The following is a 17,217-nucleotide window of genomic DNA, read 5'->3' as shown; positions in this document are numbered from 1 at the left end:
CAAGTTTTGAGCTGTAACCTGTGTTGGGCGCAGTAGCTCACGCCTGTAATCCCAGCACTCTGGGAGGCCAAGGTGGAAGCCTCGCTTGAGGCCAGGAGTTCAAGATCAACCTGGGCAACAGGGTGAGACCCCCGTCGCCAATTTTTTTCCTTTTTTGAAGAAGTCAAGTTAGGCTGGGCACGGTGGCTCACGCCTGTAATCCCAGCACTTTGGAAGGCAGAGGCGGATGGATCACTTGAAGTTAGGAGTTCAAGACCAGCTTGGCCAACATGGTGAAACCCCATCTCTACCTCTACTAAAAATACAAAAATGACTTGTGTGTGTTAGCGCATGCCTGTAATCCCAGCTACTTGGGAGGCTGAGGCAAGTGAATCGTTGGAACCTGGGAGGTGGAGGTTGCAGTGAGCCAAGATCATGCCACTGCACTCCAGCCTAAAAAAAAAAAAAAAGTTAAACTATTTTTAAAAAGAAGTTGGCTGGGCGCGGTGGCTCAGGCCTGTAATCCAGCACTTTGGGAGGCCAAGGTGGGCGGATCACAAAGTCAGGAGTTCGAAACCAGCCTGGCCAACATGGTGAAACCCCTTCTCTACTAAAAAAATACAAAACTTAGCTGGGCGCGGTGGCCAGTGCCTGTAGTCCCAGCTACTTGGGAAGCTGAGGCAGAATTGCTTGAACTCGGGAGACAGAGGTTGCAGTGACCCGAGATCGCGCCACTGCACTCCAGCCTGGGTGACAGACCAAGACTCCGTCTCAAAAAAAAAAAAAATTCGGCGTCCACGGGGCGTGGCGAGCTGAACGGGGGGCGGGGCCAGTCGTGGTCCCGCCCCGGGAGACCGGAAGTGACGTAAGCGGACAAAGGCAGCGCGCGCCGCGAGCTGTCGCGTCTGGTCGGAGCCGCGGTTGGCTTGTCGGTTTTCGCCGCCGCCGCCCTCCGTTCCTGTTCCCCATCCTCTTCTCTCGGTCCTGGGAGCCCCTGCCCGTAGTGAGTAGCGCAAGGCGATGCGAAGGGGAGGCAGCCGCCGGGAGCGGGGAGGCCGCGACCCCAACTGCTTCGGCGCCCCGAGGCCCCCGGCTCGTCACGTGACCCGGCGCGAGCGCGCGGGCCGGCCCGGACCCCACGTGCGCGTCCCCAAGAGGTCCGCGGGCCGCACCTGGCAGAGACTACGGAGCGGTCCACGAGTCGGTACAGGAGGAAAGTCGAGGCACCCAGGGCACTCCCCAGCGCGATCCCCAGACCGCATCAAATCCCTTTCTTTGAGCCTGTTTCTCCTCCGAGAAACAGGGATTTGGAGAGCGCCCATTTGGAGGATGGGTGGGAGGAATCGGTAGAATGCCCAGTTCAGAGCCTGGCACAGTTAAGTGCCCGTTGCATAGAAGCTGCTGTCGTATTTAACCTTGGGGTCCTGCCCCAGCGCCAGCCTGACACAGGTGCAGCTCAAATGACAGCTGTCGCCAAGAGCCCTTGTGGCCAAGGTCAGCCCATCTGCAGGGAGGCTGCCATATCGAAAAGCCCAGGCTTTGCTGCCCACCAACTGTGGGATCTCTCCCTCCAGACTTTGCTTTTTCCTCTGTACTATAAGGGATTGCCACAGCTGGTGTCAGAGGCCTTGACAGCGGGAAGGGACAGTGTAACCGGTGGCTGTGGTGTGTAGAATGATTGCCAATGAGATAGGATGAGCCTCTGGGAGGAATCAGGGCTGGGATCAGGAGCCTGGATTCCCTCCTTAATTCTGTTCTTGGCTTCCTGTTTGTATGTTTAAAGACACATCACTTCCTTTAGTGTGCTGGCTTTTCTCTCTGTAGCATGGGGACTGTGGGGGGCTTGGAAATATGCATGGAGTGTTCTGGTGGAGGCCGGAAGCCCTGGGATCACAAGGATAGCATCTGAAAAAGCTTGGTGGGGATTCTGCGCTTTATGGCAGAGGAAGCTCTCCCCCCTCCTGCTGATTTGCAGAGCTGTTTGAGTATGCTGAACTGGCCACCCAGCATACCAGTAATAATCCCCTAAGGTGTCCAGCAGCTCAGTTTCTGTGGCATTCTAAAGCATTTTTCGCATTGGTTCCTCACAGTGGGCAGAGTTGACAAGAATCTCATTTGACAGAGATGTCTAAGCTCAAGAGAGAATATGTGCCTGGCACTGTGCAAAGCAGCTTCAGCTTTTCATATGCACTTTTAATCACGGCCTTTCTGTAAAGCCCCATCTTATAGCTAACCTGAGGAATGGTGAGGTTTAATGTCTTATCTGAGCTTACACAGCCAGTGAGCAGAGCCGAGATTTAGATCTGGTTCGTCTGACTCCATCAGAGGCTTGGTTGGTTTTTAAACATATCCCCTATTTTGTCGTCTTCCCTCCCTTTCTCCCTTTCTTTCTTTTTCTCAGAGCACTCTGCCGTTGTGGCCGGCTGCTGTCCACAGAGATGCAGGGAGGATGGGCTCTGTCAACTAGGTTGTGGGAGGGTGTAGGTAACTTTCAGGCAGGCTTTTCCTTAGCGATTTACATGAGGACGATGAGATGAGATGATGCGGGTGACAGTTTCAGCACCATTTTCTTTCATGGGTCCTAGGAGCAGAGACGCAGTAGCTGGACAGCTGCCTGGGTCTGAACACCTTGGCAGGGAGGGGGCGGCAGCGGCCAGGTGACAGTGAAGGATGTAGGATCGCATTTACTGGCTGAGCAGGCATCTACCAGGCGTGAGGGGTGTCTCTTCCTCGCTCAGCTAGCCTAGAGTGCACACCAAGCCAGGCTGTGCCCCTGGCCCCCTCCCAGGCCGCACAGCCACGTGCGTCTCACTGTGCTCCGGAGTGTAGCAGGACCTCCTGCGGTGGCCCCTCTCCCCACCTTCTCTGTTCTCTGTGACTCTTAGGGACCTCCTCCTGCCCCACTCCAGTTTGGACACCAGGAGGCAGAATGTAGCCAGGACCTCAGGAATCACCTTTATTCATGAATCGGCTGTTAGGGCAGATGTCAAAGCCAGGCAGGCGATTTCCCGGCCTAGATGTGCCTCCCTGGCTTGTTTCTAGAATTTGCGTGTCAGTGGCATTCTTGTAAATTTGATTATTCAGGGGACCTTGACATTTGAAGGAATCACGTTACAAGGCTTTTGGTAAAGCACAAAATTACATTGTCGGTAACAGCCTTCAGTATTACCAGCTTTGAATGGTTGGGCTTTTGTCTGTAGGATTTTCTTAGACGTGAAAAATGGCTTTAGCTGCACAAAGCCCATTCTTTCATTATTCAGCAGCCAATTAGCAAATGCCCACCTGGTATCCGGCCCTGGGCTAATGGTGTACAAGGTAATGTCTCTGCCACCAGGAAGCTTGCATTCTGGGAGAGGAGGCAGACAGAGTACAGCCTGGTAAGTGTTTGGCCCCAGATTTATTCTGTTCATCTGATCAGAAGTGAACTACCTGTGTTTCGTGGGAAGCTGGAGCAGCGCGATGATAAATCTCAATGTTGCCACTGCTCTCTAGGAGCTCCCAGGCCAGGCAGGAGATAGGATTGAATACAAAACCTTCAGTTCACCAGGACTGGTGGGCGGGCGGAGGGAGACAGGGCTGCTGTGTCACCACGCTCCAGTCTAAATGGGAATTGTGCTAGCATGGTGGGGAAGAGAAGTATTTCATTTTTTAATCTTTGTCTTTAATTTTCCCAGCCACCAAGCGTCCAAGCATTTTTGTTTTTTGAGACGGGGTCTCGCTCTGTTGTCCAGGCTGGACTTGAACTCCTGGGCTCAAGCAGTCTTCCCACCTCAGCCTCTCGAAGTGCTCAGATTATAGGCATGGGCCACTGTGCCCAGCTGGAGAGCAGTTTTGAATGGCATCCCCTCTGGGAGACTGATGGAGGGCTGTGACGTGGTTGTTACAGTGCCTACTGGCAGAGGGGCAGGCAGCCCACTTGACCTGGGTCCTTACCCCATCAGACCATAGCCACGTAAGCAGCCGCCAAACCCAGCTACATAGTGACATTCAGGTTGGTGGCCCTTTTTCCTGTCGGCCACCCTGGCACATCTAGCAGTCTTGAGGATTGGCACTTCTGGTGGAAACAAGAATTCATTCTTCTTTTTTTTTGGACACAATGTTTCACTCTTTCCCAAGCTGGAATGCAGAGGCACAATCATGGCTCAGTACAGCCTCGACCTCCCAGCCTCAAGTGATCCTCCCACCTCAGCCTCCCTAGCAGCTGGGAGGTACTGGAATTTGTGTGTTTTTGATAGATACAGGGTTTCTAAGCCCCGGGCTGCTTTCTCCTTCCAGCAGCGTTGTTCCCAGTGCTGGGACACCAGTGTGGGAGCTTTGTGGTCAGCTTGAGGAAAGGGTGTATGTGGAATATTTAGAACCAAAGTCCTTCCCAGCCTGCTGCCCCAGAGGGCTGCCTGATAGGGGCAGGGATTGCAGCCTTTCTTCATTGTGGCCCAATCCCTTGTGCGTGAACAGGGAAGTAAGGGGTCAGTCTGTGAGCTACAGATTCTTCTTCTCTTCAAGAATCAGAAGAGGGAAGCCAGATGCAGTGGCGTATGCCTGTAATCTCAGCTACTCAGGAGGCTGAGCAAGGAGGATGGCTTGAGCCCAGGAGTTTGAGGCCAGCCCAGGCCACATAGCAAGACCTCATCTCAAAAAAAAACAGAATCTGAAGAGAAATTTAAGCGGCTTCTCTTTGGGCACAGCCAAAGGGTTCTACTAAGGGTGAGATGACCCAATCACAGATCTAAGAAGAGCTGAACCCTGGTAGGGCACATGGGTCTCATCAGCTCTCTTCTGGTACCTCAGAAAGCTGGCGTGTGGCTTTGTGAAGAAAGCTCAGATCTGCTGAAGAAGCCAGGCACGGGGATGGAGAGGAGGCCCTGTCCCATCTGTTCTCACAGCCACAGCGGGCCTTTCCCTGGTGCCCCCACTGGCTGGCTGGGTCTCTGGAAAAGGCTGACCAGTTACGGAAGCAGAAGTGCATCCATTAGAGATATTCTTGAGCTGGCTGGCCGGATGGGCCTGCTGCTTCTGGAAAGTTCCTTCTCTCTCTTTTTTTTTTGGCGGGGGGGTGGGGGGTGGGAGACAGAGTCTGGCCCTGTTGCCCAGGCTGGAGTGCAGTGGTGTGATCTCGAACTTCCACCTCCTGGGTTCAAGCAATTCTCCTGCCTCAACCTCCTGAGTAGCTGGGATTACTGGCGCCCACCACCATGCCCGGCTAATTTTTGTATATTTAGTAGAGATGGGGATTCACTATGTTGGCCAGGCAGGTCTCGAACTCCTGACCTTGTAATTCTCCTACCTCGTCCTCCCAAAGTGCTGGGATTACAGGTATGAGCCACTATGCCCGGCCAGAAAGTTCCTTCTCTTTCAGGACAGGTTCAGAATACACTGTTGCTCTGGGGGCTAATAACAAATGTGGCCAATGAAAGTTTTTGACCCGCACTGGCCAGTAATCCCAACACCTTGGGAGGCCAAGGCAGGTAGATCGCTTGCAGCCAGGTGTTTGAGGCCAGGCTGGGCAACATGGCAAAACTCCGTCCTTCTCTACAGAAAATAAAAAATTAGCCAGTTGTGGCGGTGTGTGCCTGTAGTCCCAGCTACCCTGGAGGCTGAGATGGGAGGATCACCTGAGCCATACTGTAGTCTGGGTGACAGAGTGAGACCCTTTCTCAAAAAAAAAAAGGAGAAAGTTCTCCAGCTTTGCTTGTGTCTTCTTTCTCTTCTCTTTGCTCGTAGTCTGTGAGTCGCTTCCTGAAGGCCTCGTGCCCCTCCGCGGGGCGTTTTCCCGTTTCCCCCTGCCTACTTCTCTTGAAGCCCCTGAAGCATTCCTGGTCTTAGGGTTTTCAGCTTTTCGTTGTGTTTGAGGACTGCACAGAGTTCCGCATCTGGACTCTCCCGTGTTGACCCTGTAGCTCCAGGGGTCAGGCAGACAGTCTTGGACCTACGATTTGTCAGCGTTGGCGTTAGGCGTTTGCTAGAAACCCCCTGCTCTCCTGATGTGCAGGGCGGTGAGCTCCAGCTCCCAGTCAGCCGCGTGTCTTCCGCGGAGGGTATTTCCCCTTTACCGTGGGTTTATCAGGACGGAGCAGCAGCTGCTGCTGGAATTCCTACCTACCACTCCTGCTCTTTGTCCTGTGTCAACTAGCACGGGGCCACTGCCATCCCCACTCTGCCTCCAGATCAGGCCCTGGTGCTGTGGGAAACACATCAGCTGAGAGTTGGTGCCCGGCGTGCACTCGGACCGCTGCGTGCACTCGGACCGCTGTCATCCAGGCCCCATCTGCCCTTCCGAGCTCTTTCCACACTGCCCTCCCCCTTCCACTCTCCGCCCTCTGATGGCCCATGCTGTCACTGCCACTCCTTCTGTCACGGCCACTCCCTCATGCCCCACCCCTCCAGCACTCCCCATCCTTTGATGCCCGGCTGGGGCTGCCTCCTCCAGGCCGCTGCCCCGTTGCTGTTCAGGAAGGATTCCTCTGCCCTTTAGGGCTCCATGAGGATCCTTCTACTTCTGCTCTGTATTTTCGTTCCCTTTTTCCCTTGTCTGTCTTTCTGGACTGGAGCTCTCCAGGGGTCTTGGCAGCCCTCACCACCACTAGAATAGCACCTAAGCGTGGCGCGTCTTGGTGACAGCACTGTGCCTGGGGGAAGCCTCTGGCAGGCTGGCCGCCCGTGGAGCCTGGAGCTGCCGAGCTGTCATCCTGTCCTGAAGGGCAAGGTGGGCCTGGGCTCTGCTGCCAGGACCCAGCTGAGGCTTTCTGCTTCCCTCCTTCTGCCATGGCAACGGCCTCCTCGTCTCCTGCCATCTCCACCGCTGCCAGCACAGGCTTCAGAAGCACCCATCTTCCCGGGTCACTCTGCTGAGCCTCAGGGTGGTTCGAGCTCGTTGCCCTGTAGGGTGCAGTTGAAGTTGCTAGAGTTGACCTGTGAGACCAGGAGCTTGCGGCGCGAGCGCTGACCGACCTTCCCTCCGGGAGCCGTGCCGTTCCTGCGCCTGCTTTGCCTACTCTTGCCCATCCACCAGCTTCAGCTTCCACATCACCTCCTCAGGGAGGCCTTCCCTGCTCCCCACACCTGTGGCCACTTTTTCCCGCTGGGCTCTGCTGGCACTCGTGCGCCTCCTCTGCAGGCCTCCCGGCAGGTGTGGTTATATCTGTAGTGTTGTTTTCTGCCTGGCTGTCTGCCTGGTTCACAGCCCGGCACCTGGCACACTCCCCACTCCTCGCCAACGGAAGACTGGACCCGATGGCAGGTTGTTGCTGTGCTCGGAGCCGGAGGAAGGCAGGCGTGGGAACTTCCCCGGCCCTCCCAGGGTCGCTGGTGCTCTCTGCTTTGTGGTCATCTTTACTGATCAGGGTTTTCTTTTCCCAGAAGCCACTGAGTCAGGTGCCATAGAGAGCATGTCAAGAACTTGAAGCCAGGCCAGGCACAGTGGCTCACACCTGTAATCCCAGCACTCTGGGAGGCCAAGTGGGAGAATCTCTTGAGGCCAGGAGTTCAACACCAACCTTTGTCATGTAGTGAGACCCCTTCTCTATAAAAAACAATTAGCCAGGCATGGTGGCACACAACTGTAGTCCCAGCCGCTCCGGAGGGTAGGGTGGGAGAGTCGCTTGAGTTCTGGAGTTGGAGGCTGCCTTGAGCTATGATCACGCCACTGCACTCCAGAAAAAATGAAAATATTAAAAAACTTGAAGCCAGGACTTGGGGTGGGTGCTCTGCGTGCAAAACACAGAAGATGCTGTTATCCAAGGGGTTGAAGCAGATTCAGGGATCCTGGACTTCCCCCTGCATGGGCAGGACGTGGGACTCATGAAGCTGGTGTGAGCCTGGCCCTCTGCCCCAGGGGCCTTTCTGCCAGGTCCCTGGACCGGCTGACTCACATCCTCTTCCTTACCCAGCAGAGTCGCAGTTGCTGATCGTCGTGCTTGAGCAGAGCCGTGGTTGGTGACAGCATGACGAGCGAGGTGATAGAAGACGAGGAGCAGTTCTATTCCAAGGCAAAGACGTACTGGAAGCAAATCCCGCCCACAGTGGACGGCATGCTTGGGGGGTATGGCCGCATCTCCAGCATCGACATCAACAGCTCCCGGAAGTTTCTGCAGAGGTTTTTGAGGGTAGGCAGGTCTGGCGTGCTCTCCAGGAGGAGAGGCTGTGGCTCTGGTGGCACTGCCGAGTCTGTGTGGGATGCCACCTTTCACATGTAACACTGCAGGGCCATTGGCTATCTCTTGGTACCTGCCCCAAGGCCTTGAGGAGCTGGGCTGGGTGGGCACACTGGGGTCTCTTCTAAAGATTGTGGACTTAGCCTCAAGGTTACCAGACAGGAGTTGGCTCTTAGGCAGAATTGAGGTGTATGAATTGGGCAAACTTCTCTGCACCTGTTGGGTTTTGCCAGGGAGGAAACCCCTGCTCTCCTGCCATGTCCACAGGTGTTTGGGCTGAGGGTGTTGGCCATTCTGGATGAAGACTCCTAGCTACATGCCATGGTTTCCACCCCTCCCCTCCACCCCCGGCCTTTTCTGTACCAGGCTGGGACCCCCAGGCCCGGAACCTCCCACCTCCTTGTGTCTCACGGCTGGCACCGGAGGCTCTGATCACCAGCTACTCCACCCAGTGCCTCCCCCTCCACATTCCCTCCCTGCACCCTTGTTCACCAGTTGCCCTGCCTCCATTCTCCCTGCTCTGCTCTGCCCTGCCGTCATTTACCTGGAGACTCAGGAGAGATTCATGCACCTGTCCAAGTTACCACCTTCAAGTGGAAATGAGCTTTCATTTTAGAAATATGTGGCCGAGGGCTGGGGCAGTGGCTCACTCCTGTAATCCCAGCACCTTGGGAAGTCAATGTGGGAGGACTGCTTGAGCCCAGGAGTTTGAGACCAACCTGGACAACAGAGTGAGGCCCCGTCTCTACAGAAAATCCCCGCCCCCCCCAAAAGAAAGAGTTGGGCATGGTGGCACATGCCTGTAGTCCCAGCTACTCAGTGGGAGGATGGCTTGAGCCCAGGACTCCAAGGCTGCAGTGAGCCATGATCACACCACTGCACTCCAGCCTGGACAACAGAATGAGATCCTGTCTCTACAGAAAGTTTCAAAGATAAAGGAAGGTGTGGCCCAGCAGTGTGTCCTTCAGGCTCATCCTCTCAAATCAGGACTTGGTGCAAGCTGGCAGCCAGCACAGACCTCCCACCAGTGCTTGGCTTGTGCAGTTCTGACTTGAGTCTAAGCCCCAGGGCTCCTGAGGAAGGGCCCTGTGTGCGGTGACAGGGTCCCTCTAGGTTATGTCCCTCTGATAGGTTATATGCCTCTGCTTTTTAGGAAGGCCCGAACAAGACAGGAACTTCCTGTGCCCTGGACTGTGGAGCAGGCATTGGGAGGATCACCAAGCGGCTGCTCCTGCCGCTGTTCAGAGAGGTGGATATGGTCGACGTCACGGAAGACTTCCTGGTTCGAGCCAAGACTTACCTGGGGGAGGAGGGCAAGAGGGTGAGGAACTACTTCTGTTGTGGGCTCCAGGACTTCACCCCAGAGCCCGACTCTTACGACGTGATCTGGATCCAGTGGGTGATAGGTGAGGGTCCCACCGCCTTTCCCTGCCCACCTGTATGTCTCCTGCCCCTCGGGTTCCCCAGAAGGTGTCAGGGACAGGGGCTCTGCTTCTGCAGCAAGTGGGCCAGTGAGGATTCCCCGATCCCCCCATGCCCACCCCCACCCCGTGCTTCCCAGCACCGAGGACAGACTCGGCCTGAAGGGTAGATTTCCTCCTTCAGGTTTTGCTTCATCCATTTGGGTGCAGTTTTTTGTTGAAAAAGCTTTAATGGCCAGTAACTTACTGCATTCAGAGAAGTGCAGGTGTTTCATAAGGGTTTTATTTTTAGTAAGACGAAAAGTTGAAGCTTTGGTATCTAGCCCTGTACCCTCTTAGCCTAACGGCACACCTCGAGTGCTGTGCCCTGGGTTGCTGACCGGAGGCAGGCCACTCCTGAGGCGGCAGCACAGGCCTGCTGTGGACACTCTAGGTCTGGCCTTGTATTTTGTGGCCTCAGAGGCCACTGTGGGGACTTCTAGGGTGGAGAAGGTCATCTGTCTGGGAGCTCCTGCAATGCCAAACTCTACCCGGGGTTCACTCCTCTGATCGAAGCCTGGTTGGGGGATGGGGGAGTCATGGTGTGTAGGTATCAGGCAGGGCTCGGAAGTCACCCCAGCAAGTTAAATTCTGGCTTAATGTGTGTCTTTAGAGAGATGACCTCTGAACCAGTTTCCTCTTCTATGGAATGGGGTTTAGTAAACCTGTTGGGACTGCTGAGAGCCAGCGAGGCCATGAGTGCACATAAAATGCTGGGCACCAACAAAGGGCTGAGTGGGGCTGGGAACTACATCCCATCCAGTGGGCGACATAACGCTTGCATCGTGCCCGGTAACCTTGCCTCTGCCCTCCCCAGGCCACCTCACCGATCAGCACCTAGCTGAGTTCCTACGGCGCTGCAAGGCCAGTCTCCGCCCCAACGGTATCATCGTCATTAAAGACAACATGGCCCAGGAGGGCGTGATCCTGGATGATGTGGACAGCAGCGTGTGCCGGGACCTGGACGTGGTCCGCAGGATCGTCTACAGCGCAGGCCTCAGCCTCCTGGCCGAGGAAAGGCAGGAGAACCTCCCTGATGAGATCTACCACGTCTATAGCTTTGCCCTGAGATGAGCCGGGGCTGGCAGGAGAAACTGAGGAACCACAGCTCGGGTGGGGGGAGCTGGCAGCTGGGCAAGATCCAGGCGCCATGCTGGCAGTTCATGAGTGTCAAGGCGCCACTAAATATAGCTGTCTGCCGTCCACTCATTATGCAGGCTTTTCTTCAGAAGGCAAGGTGGGACCTGGTGGGGAGGGTGAGACGGGAGCCCAGGCCCCGCTGCCCTGTGAGATGGGGTTGGGTGGTAGGGGCTCCAGGTCCCCCTACGCGGGAATACGGTAGTCACACCAGTAGCTGATTTCCCGGGCCCCCAGCCTGGCCTTCCGCCATGGGCCTGGCTGCCTGAAGAGGAAGGGAACAACCCCCAGCTTGGTTGTTGGGGACTTGAAGAAATGTGGTCTTTTCCTAGGGGGACGGACAGAGCTGGGCTGGTGGAACCCATGGGTGCTGCCCGATGGTGATGTGGTTGGGGTGCTCACATGCCAAGTCTTATTTGGCAGTGGAGACCTGGGGCCTTTAGAGTGTTACAGCAGCCTGCAGCAAGGGAAGATGCCCATAGCCTCACTCTTCTCTGGGCTTGAGGCTGCTCCCTGGCAGGCATTTAAAGTAAAAAATAAAATGGGGGCTGGGCACTGGCTCACGCCTGTAATCCCAGCACTTGGGAAGGCCAAGGTGGGCGGATCACCTGAGGTCAGGAGTTTGGGACCAGCCTGGCCAACGTGGTGAAACCCGTCTACTAAAATACAAACATTAGCCAGGTGTGGTGGCGGACACCTATAATGCCAGCTACTCAGGAGGGTGAGGCAGGAGAATCGCTTAAACCTGAGAGGCGGAAGTCGCAGTGAGCTGAGATCGCGCCATTGCACTCCAGCCTGGACAACAGAGTGAGACTGTCTCAGAAAAAATAAAAATAAAATGGGACCCCCACAGTGTGCGGCCCTGGCCAGTCTGGAGTGGTGCTTCTTTGCAGGGACTTGGAAACAAACCCCAAACACAGCTTCTCATCTGCCGCCTCCTACCTTACCCACTGCCGTGGGACCTTTTATCCTGATACACGAGGACTGTTAAGGCCAAAGTCCGTTTAATCTTATAAATATGTCATGTAGTCGCCTCAGTTATCCCCAGAGGCATTTACACCATCCACAATGACCAACGCAACCTGGAAGGGACTGAGGGCTCGCTGCTGGGCAGTACAGTGGGCTCAGCCTGCTCCAAAGTGAGCGCCTCACAGGAGACCCTTCAGAGGACTGGCCCCAGCCGCGTACTCATGATTGCTTTTTAGCAGAAGTCATGGTCGCTGAGGCCCTGGGTTTGGCACAAGCACAGCTGCCCCCAGAGCACAGTTCTGGTGGGTGGGGCCACGGCAGACCTGGCCCCAGAGCGACAGCAACCAGCAGGGGACAGCTTGGCTTTCAATACCATGAAGACAAGCCTATGGTGGCCCCTAGTGCCTTCTCCCCCAGAACCCACCAGACACACACTGTAACAGAACCTGGAAGGAAAAGGGGCAGGGGTGAGGCCTTGCTGGCAGCCCCGCGCAGGATGCGCTCCTGGCTTCTTGACCTCCAGCTGTACTGCCATCCGTAGCAAACGAGATCCCCACAGCCCTGGGAACGTTGAGCCTTGGTCCCGCCCAGCTTCTGCAAATGCCCTGGTGCTGCCCTCCAATTCAGAGGACATAAATATGACTTAAATCTAAGCCCTGTCCCTTTTTCCAACATGGGTGAGACTTGGGAGTGCCGCTGGGGGAAGGGGCAGTCTCTGGAAGACACGGAGCCACACCACCACTGGAGTCATCACAGCCTCCGGCTCTGCCTGGCTGGCTTTTCTCGTGAAGGATCCCGTCTCTTCTCCCAGATCAAGAAAGATCCTCCTCTAAGGTTGTCCCAGGTTCCACCACCAAGCTGACCTAAGCTGCCCATGCCCCCATTCCTGTAGCCTGAGACCTGTCAGATGTCATCTTCCATGGAGCCACTGTGCTCGCTAAGAAGGTACCACTTCAGCCTGTCGGGCAGAGGCAAGGCTTTGACCTTCACGTCCACAGGCCACGGCTGAAGGTAGAGCCGGATGGACACACGGCACAGGTGCTTGAGGGGCGGGGGATAGCTCTCCAGCTGCCTCAGGGAGTAGTGGAGTGCCTGGATCTTTTCTGCCAGGCTGCCCACAGGGTGGATATCGAAGTTTTCAGGCAGCTGGAGTTTCTGAGAGTTGGTCACCATGAGGTCCAGGACAGTCTCAGCTTTGCGCAGAAGGTCCGCGTGGCTCTCGTCTTCCGTGCAGCCTGGGTGGGAACAGAGCCTGTCGAAGATGATGTGGAAGCCGGACCAGCAGGACGCGCCATGCAGGGAGCAGTTGTAGGCGGCTCCGGACTCCAGCAGGAAGCGCAGGAGGGGGAAGTGCAGTTTAAAGCTCTTGAGGCAGATGTGGGTGAGGGACTCATGGGCCGGGCACTCACTGGGGTCAGCCCCGTGCGCCAACAGCAGCCGTGTGACTTGGAAGCAGAAGCGGTTGATCATCTGGGCCTCCTCTTTGTCCCCTCCCACAGTCTCACCAAGCAGGAAGATGATGCAGGTGAATACCGTGTCCCCATCTTTGGTGGTGGCCTTGACATCGGCCCCTAGAAGAGCCATAGAACAAGAGATGCTGGGAGAAGGCCTGCAGCCCTGACACAGCGGCAGCACACACTAAAGGGGCAGGGACAGCCCGCAGACTGAAGTGCACACGACAGGTGAGGGGACGAGGCCTCGGAACGCGCCCGCCTCACCTCCTTCCAGTAGGAGCCGGATGTTCTCAGTATTGTGGATCTGCACCCCGTCACTGCTGGCCAGAGCGTGGAGCAGAGCGGTCTTTCCTAGGGAGGGAGGAGGGGAGAGCGAAGAGGAGCGGGAGGCCAGGAAGCCCCGGTCAGGGCAACCCAGACACAGAGCATCAGAAGATGAACTTTCAGAGACAGCTCTCAGCTTGGGGGAGGGCTGAGGGTGACGGGCTTCTGGCCATTCCCTTTCCACCCAGAGAAGTGGGAGTGGAAAGGCCAGGAAAAATAGGATTTTTCAGGACCCAAGTGGCTACCTGAGATGCGGGCTGGGCCTCTCCTGCCAGGCAGCCATTGTTTCTTGGAAGCTAAACGCACACACATACCCTATTTCTTCCTATAGACGGCCCTTGAGGGCCAGCACAGGGACAATGACTGCAATGCCTCTCGAAAGCCTAAGCTCAGCAAGTCGGCAGAATTCCCATGTGCCCAGCTGTGCTGTGCCACCAGCCAGGGCCAGCATCCAGCCTGCCCACCCAGCTGTCGTCCTGGCACACCCTGGGGGTCCCCCACAAGGTGCCTGGGGGCCCAGCTGTCCTGCTTTCCTGCAGGAGGCACCCACCATGCTTGTCAGCAGCATTGACATCCGCTCCAAGGTCCAGGAGGCGCTGCAGGCAGGGCAGGCGCTCAGGCTCCTCGCTGGCCAGGTCCAAGGGGCTACTCTCATGGATCTGAGCCAAGCAAGCACAGCCAGGTTGGCCTGGGAAGCTGCTCAGGCCCCCGCCCCCCAACTTCAAAGCAGGCTGAACTGGCACTCACCCGGTCCCGCCGATTAATGTCGGCCCCGTGATGCACCAGCAGCTCCACCATGTCCGGCTGGTTCCGCAAGACGGCAATGTGCAAAGCCGTGTAGTAGGTGACTGGGTCTGAAGGTGCAGATGCAGCTTGTGTGGGTCCTGCCTCTCCACATTCTCATGGGGCCCCCGACCCAGAGCCCAGCCCCACACTCACACCTCAAGTGTCCAGAAGCCACAGGCCCAGGCTCCTGTCACCATCAAGGGTTAGGACAGAGCTGTCTCACCAGATACCAGAGGGCCCTTGGGATGTTCTAGTGGGCACAATACTTAAGATGTTGGGGCTTTAGTTTCCTCTTCTGTAAGAGGGGACCATAAAACGGGGCACCCTCTCAGGATGGCTGGGAGCCGTATTAGGCTGCAGCTCCGTGGCTACCCCACTCTGTAGGCCTGGTAGTAACAGCCAGGTTCTCCAAGCTGGTCTCCAAGGCACTGGCTTCAGAACCCGCCCTTCCGTCTCAGCTCCTTGACCCTCCAAGAGCCCAGCAGCCTCCAAGCCTGTCTTCGGATGGGGAAAGGAGATGTGCCTGGTGGCATCAGGCCCCCGAGAGGTTACGAGGCAGCCCTGCCTGGCTCCTGACTAACCCTGCCCTCCCTGGGGTGAAAGCCAGAGAGAAAGGTGCATGGCTCCATCTCCACCCCTGGCACTCAGGAGCCAGAGCCAGCATGTCCTGCCGTGACTGTGGCCTGTTTTCTCCTCTCTCTATGGCATGAGAAAAAAACACAAACTGACTCAGAGTTAAGTGGCAGAAAATTACCTTCCCTTAGCTCTGGGCACAGTGCCAGCAGCCACATTTTCAGGTTAATGGAAGTGGGGATTAATCTGGGAGCTGGGGAAAGTTTGCTAATCAATCACACAGTAGAAGCAGCAACACTGGCTCTTGGAACAGAGGTGGGAAGAGCCATGTGAAAACCCGCATGGGGTGGGAAGCCACATGATGGGAGTTTCCTTAGTTGCTGCCACCCAGGAAATAAACTGTGGGGGAGGAAGTCATTCCTCAGAATCCGAGGCTGGAGACATGGGCGCCCACTCAGCACAGGGCCATGTTTAAGCCGCCTCCCCACCCCCGGGGCTCTAGCTGACCTTCAAAGTTGAGATTGGCCCCATGCCGCAGGAGAACGTCGGCAGCTCGTGTCAGCCCCAACTCAGCCATCTTGAGCAGGGCGTTGCTCACGCCTTCCTGGTAAAAGGGAGAGTGGGCTTTCCTCTCCAGCAGCTCGGTGAGAACAAGGATTCGGCTCTCCTCGCTGGTGACATAACTGGGTCTGCGGCAGGACAGAGGCTGAGGGTAGGCACAGCTGTGGGACCCGCTGACCGGGCAGCCTGTGGGTGCGTGGCCTTTGTGTCCTGCTGCAGTCAGCAAGCAGGGGCCCGGCTCTGTGGGGCACGGAGGCTTGGGAGAAGCTCTGAAGTAGAGAGGGCCAGGTGCATCTCTTAAAGACGGGAGCAGACTCGGATTTGCAGAGAACGGGCTGGGCCTGTCTGCTGTCTCCTCCCAAGCTGCCCAGAGTCTGGTCCCACGCTTGGGTACAAAGCCTCACACACCTGGGCTGCTGGGACTGAAGGGAGCCCTGGAGGCCAAGAGCCCAAGGCCGACTCTGACTCTCCCTCCCCAGAAAGCCCTTCGCTCTCAGAGCTGCGGGACTGCAGCCCCGGCAACCCCCGCGGCCAGGACAGCAACGCGGCCTCCTCCCTCCCCTCACACTGAGACCTTTAGCTGATATTGATGAAGAATGCCAACGTTTCCACCAGAGTCCCTGGATGGAGAGACTCATCATAACCACATGCTGGAAATTCCAGCTGACATCCCCCCAGCACCTGAGCGCCCTTCCCGCCGCTCTCTCCTCCCTTCCACCTCGGGCGCCGCTGCAGTCCCTCCACTGCAGCCCCCGCGCCAGGACGGCGGGGCCTTTGCTGAGCCGCTGATGGACCCCAGGCGCCCAGTACCCTGGGCAGTGAAGGCGGAATCGCCCCCGACACCCTTCCCGCAGGCCCACGATAGACCAGCTCTTGCCTAGGAAGGTGCAAACTGCTACAAAAGCCCCCCTTTGCACTGCTCTGAGGCCTCGCGGCTTCCACCCTGCTCCCCTGCCAGGACCCGAGCGGGGGGTGGCACAGGACGGGCAGGCGACAGGGTGGGAGCTGAGGCGGAGGCCCTGCGACACCCGCGAGCCCCCGCCCTCGAGCCCTCCCTGCCCTTCGCCGCCGGCTTCCGCCCGTCCCTTCCTCTGTCAAGCGGGACGCCGCGGGGTCGGAGCGGCCTCGGCCAGCCCACGGGAGGGGACGAGTTACCGGTCCAGGGACTCCTGCCGCTCGGGGTCCTGGATCCCCAGGGAGCCCAGAATCGCATCCACCAGCGGCTGGTACTCGAAGATGATCCTCCGGAAGCCGTGGAGGAACGGCATCGCCGCGGGCCCCGCGCGGTAGGGCGGCTGCGCTTTCCGCCGAGGCCGAGATGCCCAAACGCGGACCAGAGCGCTGCAGCGTCCACGGACCCCACTTGCTCCGCCGCTCCAGTCCCTGCGCCCGGCCGGGTCCTACCTCAGCCCAAGCCGCGCCCCCGCCGGAAGTGACCCTCGCACTTCCGGCCTGCGCCCGCTCAGGGCAGAGCGCGTGGCCACAGCGCCCCCTGCCGGCTCGGAGGACCTCGGCGCGTCTCGGAGGGCGGCCGGGAGGCGGACTGGGCCGAGGTCCAAGGGGGCGGCTCCAGTGGAGTCGAGGTCGCGGACCCGAGCCAAGCCAGATCCGAGACCGAGGCGGGCCCGCCCCTTCCTGCCAGGGCCCGGCCCGGCCCGGCCCGGCTTCTCCCTGCGATCCCGCCCGCGGCCGCTGGGCGCCGTCCGAGTTCCGCCGCTTGTGCCCTCCGGCCCTGCCGCTGCCCCACTCCCGTTGGGCGCCTCTGAGCGCCGCGCTCATCAGCCATTGCCCCTTCCGGCTCGGCCCGGCTCTCGCCTTCCCTGA

General features: G+C 57.6%; 2 protein-coding genes across 8 annotated transcripts; one reads left to right on the top strand and one right to left on the bottom strand.

Annotated features, from left to right (window-relative positions):
- The first annotated feature begins 849 nt into the window (after window positions 1-849).
- On the top strand, window positions 850-10,799 carry NTMT1 (N-terminal Xaa-Pro-Lys N-methyltransferase 1). 6 transcript variants are annotated; one of them, XM_017499112.2, is made up of 5 exons: window positions 850-982; window positions 3,240-3,356; window positions 7,866-8,081; window positions 9,283-9,535; window positions 10,407-10,799. In XM_017499112.2, exons 3-5 carry the CDS (start codon window positions 7,920-7,922, stop codon window positions 10,661-10,663), a joined length of 672 nt encoding a protein of 223 aa, XP_017354601.1. In that variant the 5' UTR covers window positions 850-982; window positions 3,240-3,356; window positions 7,866-7,919; the 3' UTR covers window positions 10,664-10,799. The 6 variants fall into 6 exon arrangements, with proteins under 6 accessions (XP_017354601.1, XP_017354605.1, XP_017354606.1 ...); XM_017499116.2 differs by lacking the exon at window positions 3,240-3,356 and having other exon boundaries at window positions 7,866-8,017; XM_017499117.2 differs by lacking the exon at window positions 3,240-3,356 and having other exon boundaries at window positions 9,283-9,450.
- A 912-nt stretch (window positions 10,800-11,711) lies between these two features.
- Window positions 11,712-16,829, bottom strand: ASB6 (ankyrin repeat and SOCS box containing 6). 2 transcript variants are annotated; one of them, XM_017499109.1, is made up of 6 exons: window positions 16,549-16,825; window positions 15,340-15,521; window positions 14,221-14,327; window positions 14,024-14,132; window positions 13,414-13,500; window positions 11,712-13,266 (listed from the first exon to the last, which is right to left on the bottom strand). In XM_017499109.1, the coding sequence occupies exons 1-6, from the start codon at window positions 16,659-16,661 to the stop codon at window positions 12,599-12,601; spliced, it is 1,266 nt and encodes a 421-aa protein (XP_017354598.1). In that variant the 5' UTR covers window positions 16,662-16,825; the 3' UTR covers window positions 11,712-12,598. The 2 variants fall into 2 exon arrangements, with proteins under 2 accessions (XP_017354598.1, XP_017354599.1); XM_017499110.2 differs by lacking the exon at window positions 14,024-14,132 and having other exon boundaries at window positions 13,162-13,266; window positions 16,549-16,829.
- Window positions 16,830-17,217: the final 388 nt, after the last annotated feature.

This window comes from Cebus imitator, unplaced genomic scaffold (genome assembly GCF_001604975.1).
Source record: "Cebus imitator isolate Cc_AM_T3 unplaced genomic scaffold, Cebus_imitator-1.0 Scaffold254, whole genome shotgun sequence".
Classification (NCBI taxonomy): Eukaryota; Metazoa; Chordata; class Mammalia; order Primates; family Cebidae; genus Cebus; species Cebus imitator.
The sequence above is the reverse complement of the archived record's forward strand: the minus strand, read 5'-3'. Positions and strand labels throughout refer to the sequence as shown.

What these genes read in the sequence shown, in the direction of transcription:
- NTMT1 (XM_017499111.2), top strand. Translation starts at nt 7,920, where the DNA reads ATGACGAGCGAGGTGATAGAAGACGAGGAGCAGTTCTATTCCAAGGCA. An exon ending in TTCTGCAGAGGTTTTTGAGG is followed by an intron (nt 8,082 to 9,282) that starts GTAGGCAGGTCT and finishes TCTGCTTTTTAG; the next exon opens with GAAGGCCCGAACAAGACAGG. An exon ending in CTGGATCCAGTGGGTGATAG is followed by an intron (nt 9,536 to 10,406) that starts GTGAGGGTCCCA and finishes TGCCCTCCCCAG; the next exon opens with GCCACCTCACCGATCAGCAC.
- ASB6 (XM_017499109.1), bottom strand. Translation starts at nt 16,661, where the DNA reads ATGCCGTTCCTCCACGGCTTCCGGAGGATCATCTTCGAGTACCAGCCG. An exon ending in CGGCAGGAGTCCCTGGACCG is followed by an intron (nt 15,522 to 16,548) that starts GTAACTCGTCCC and finishes GTCCTGCCGCAG; the next exon opens with ACCCAGTTATGTCACCAGCG. An exon ending in GGCCAATCTCAACTTTGAAG is followed by an intron (nt 14,328 to 15,339) that starts GTCAGCTAGAGC and finishes CTGCACCTTCAG; the next exon opens with ACCCAGTCACCTACTACACG.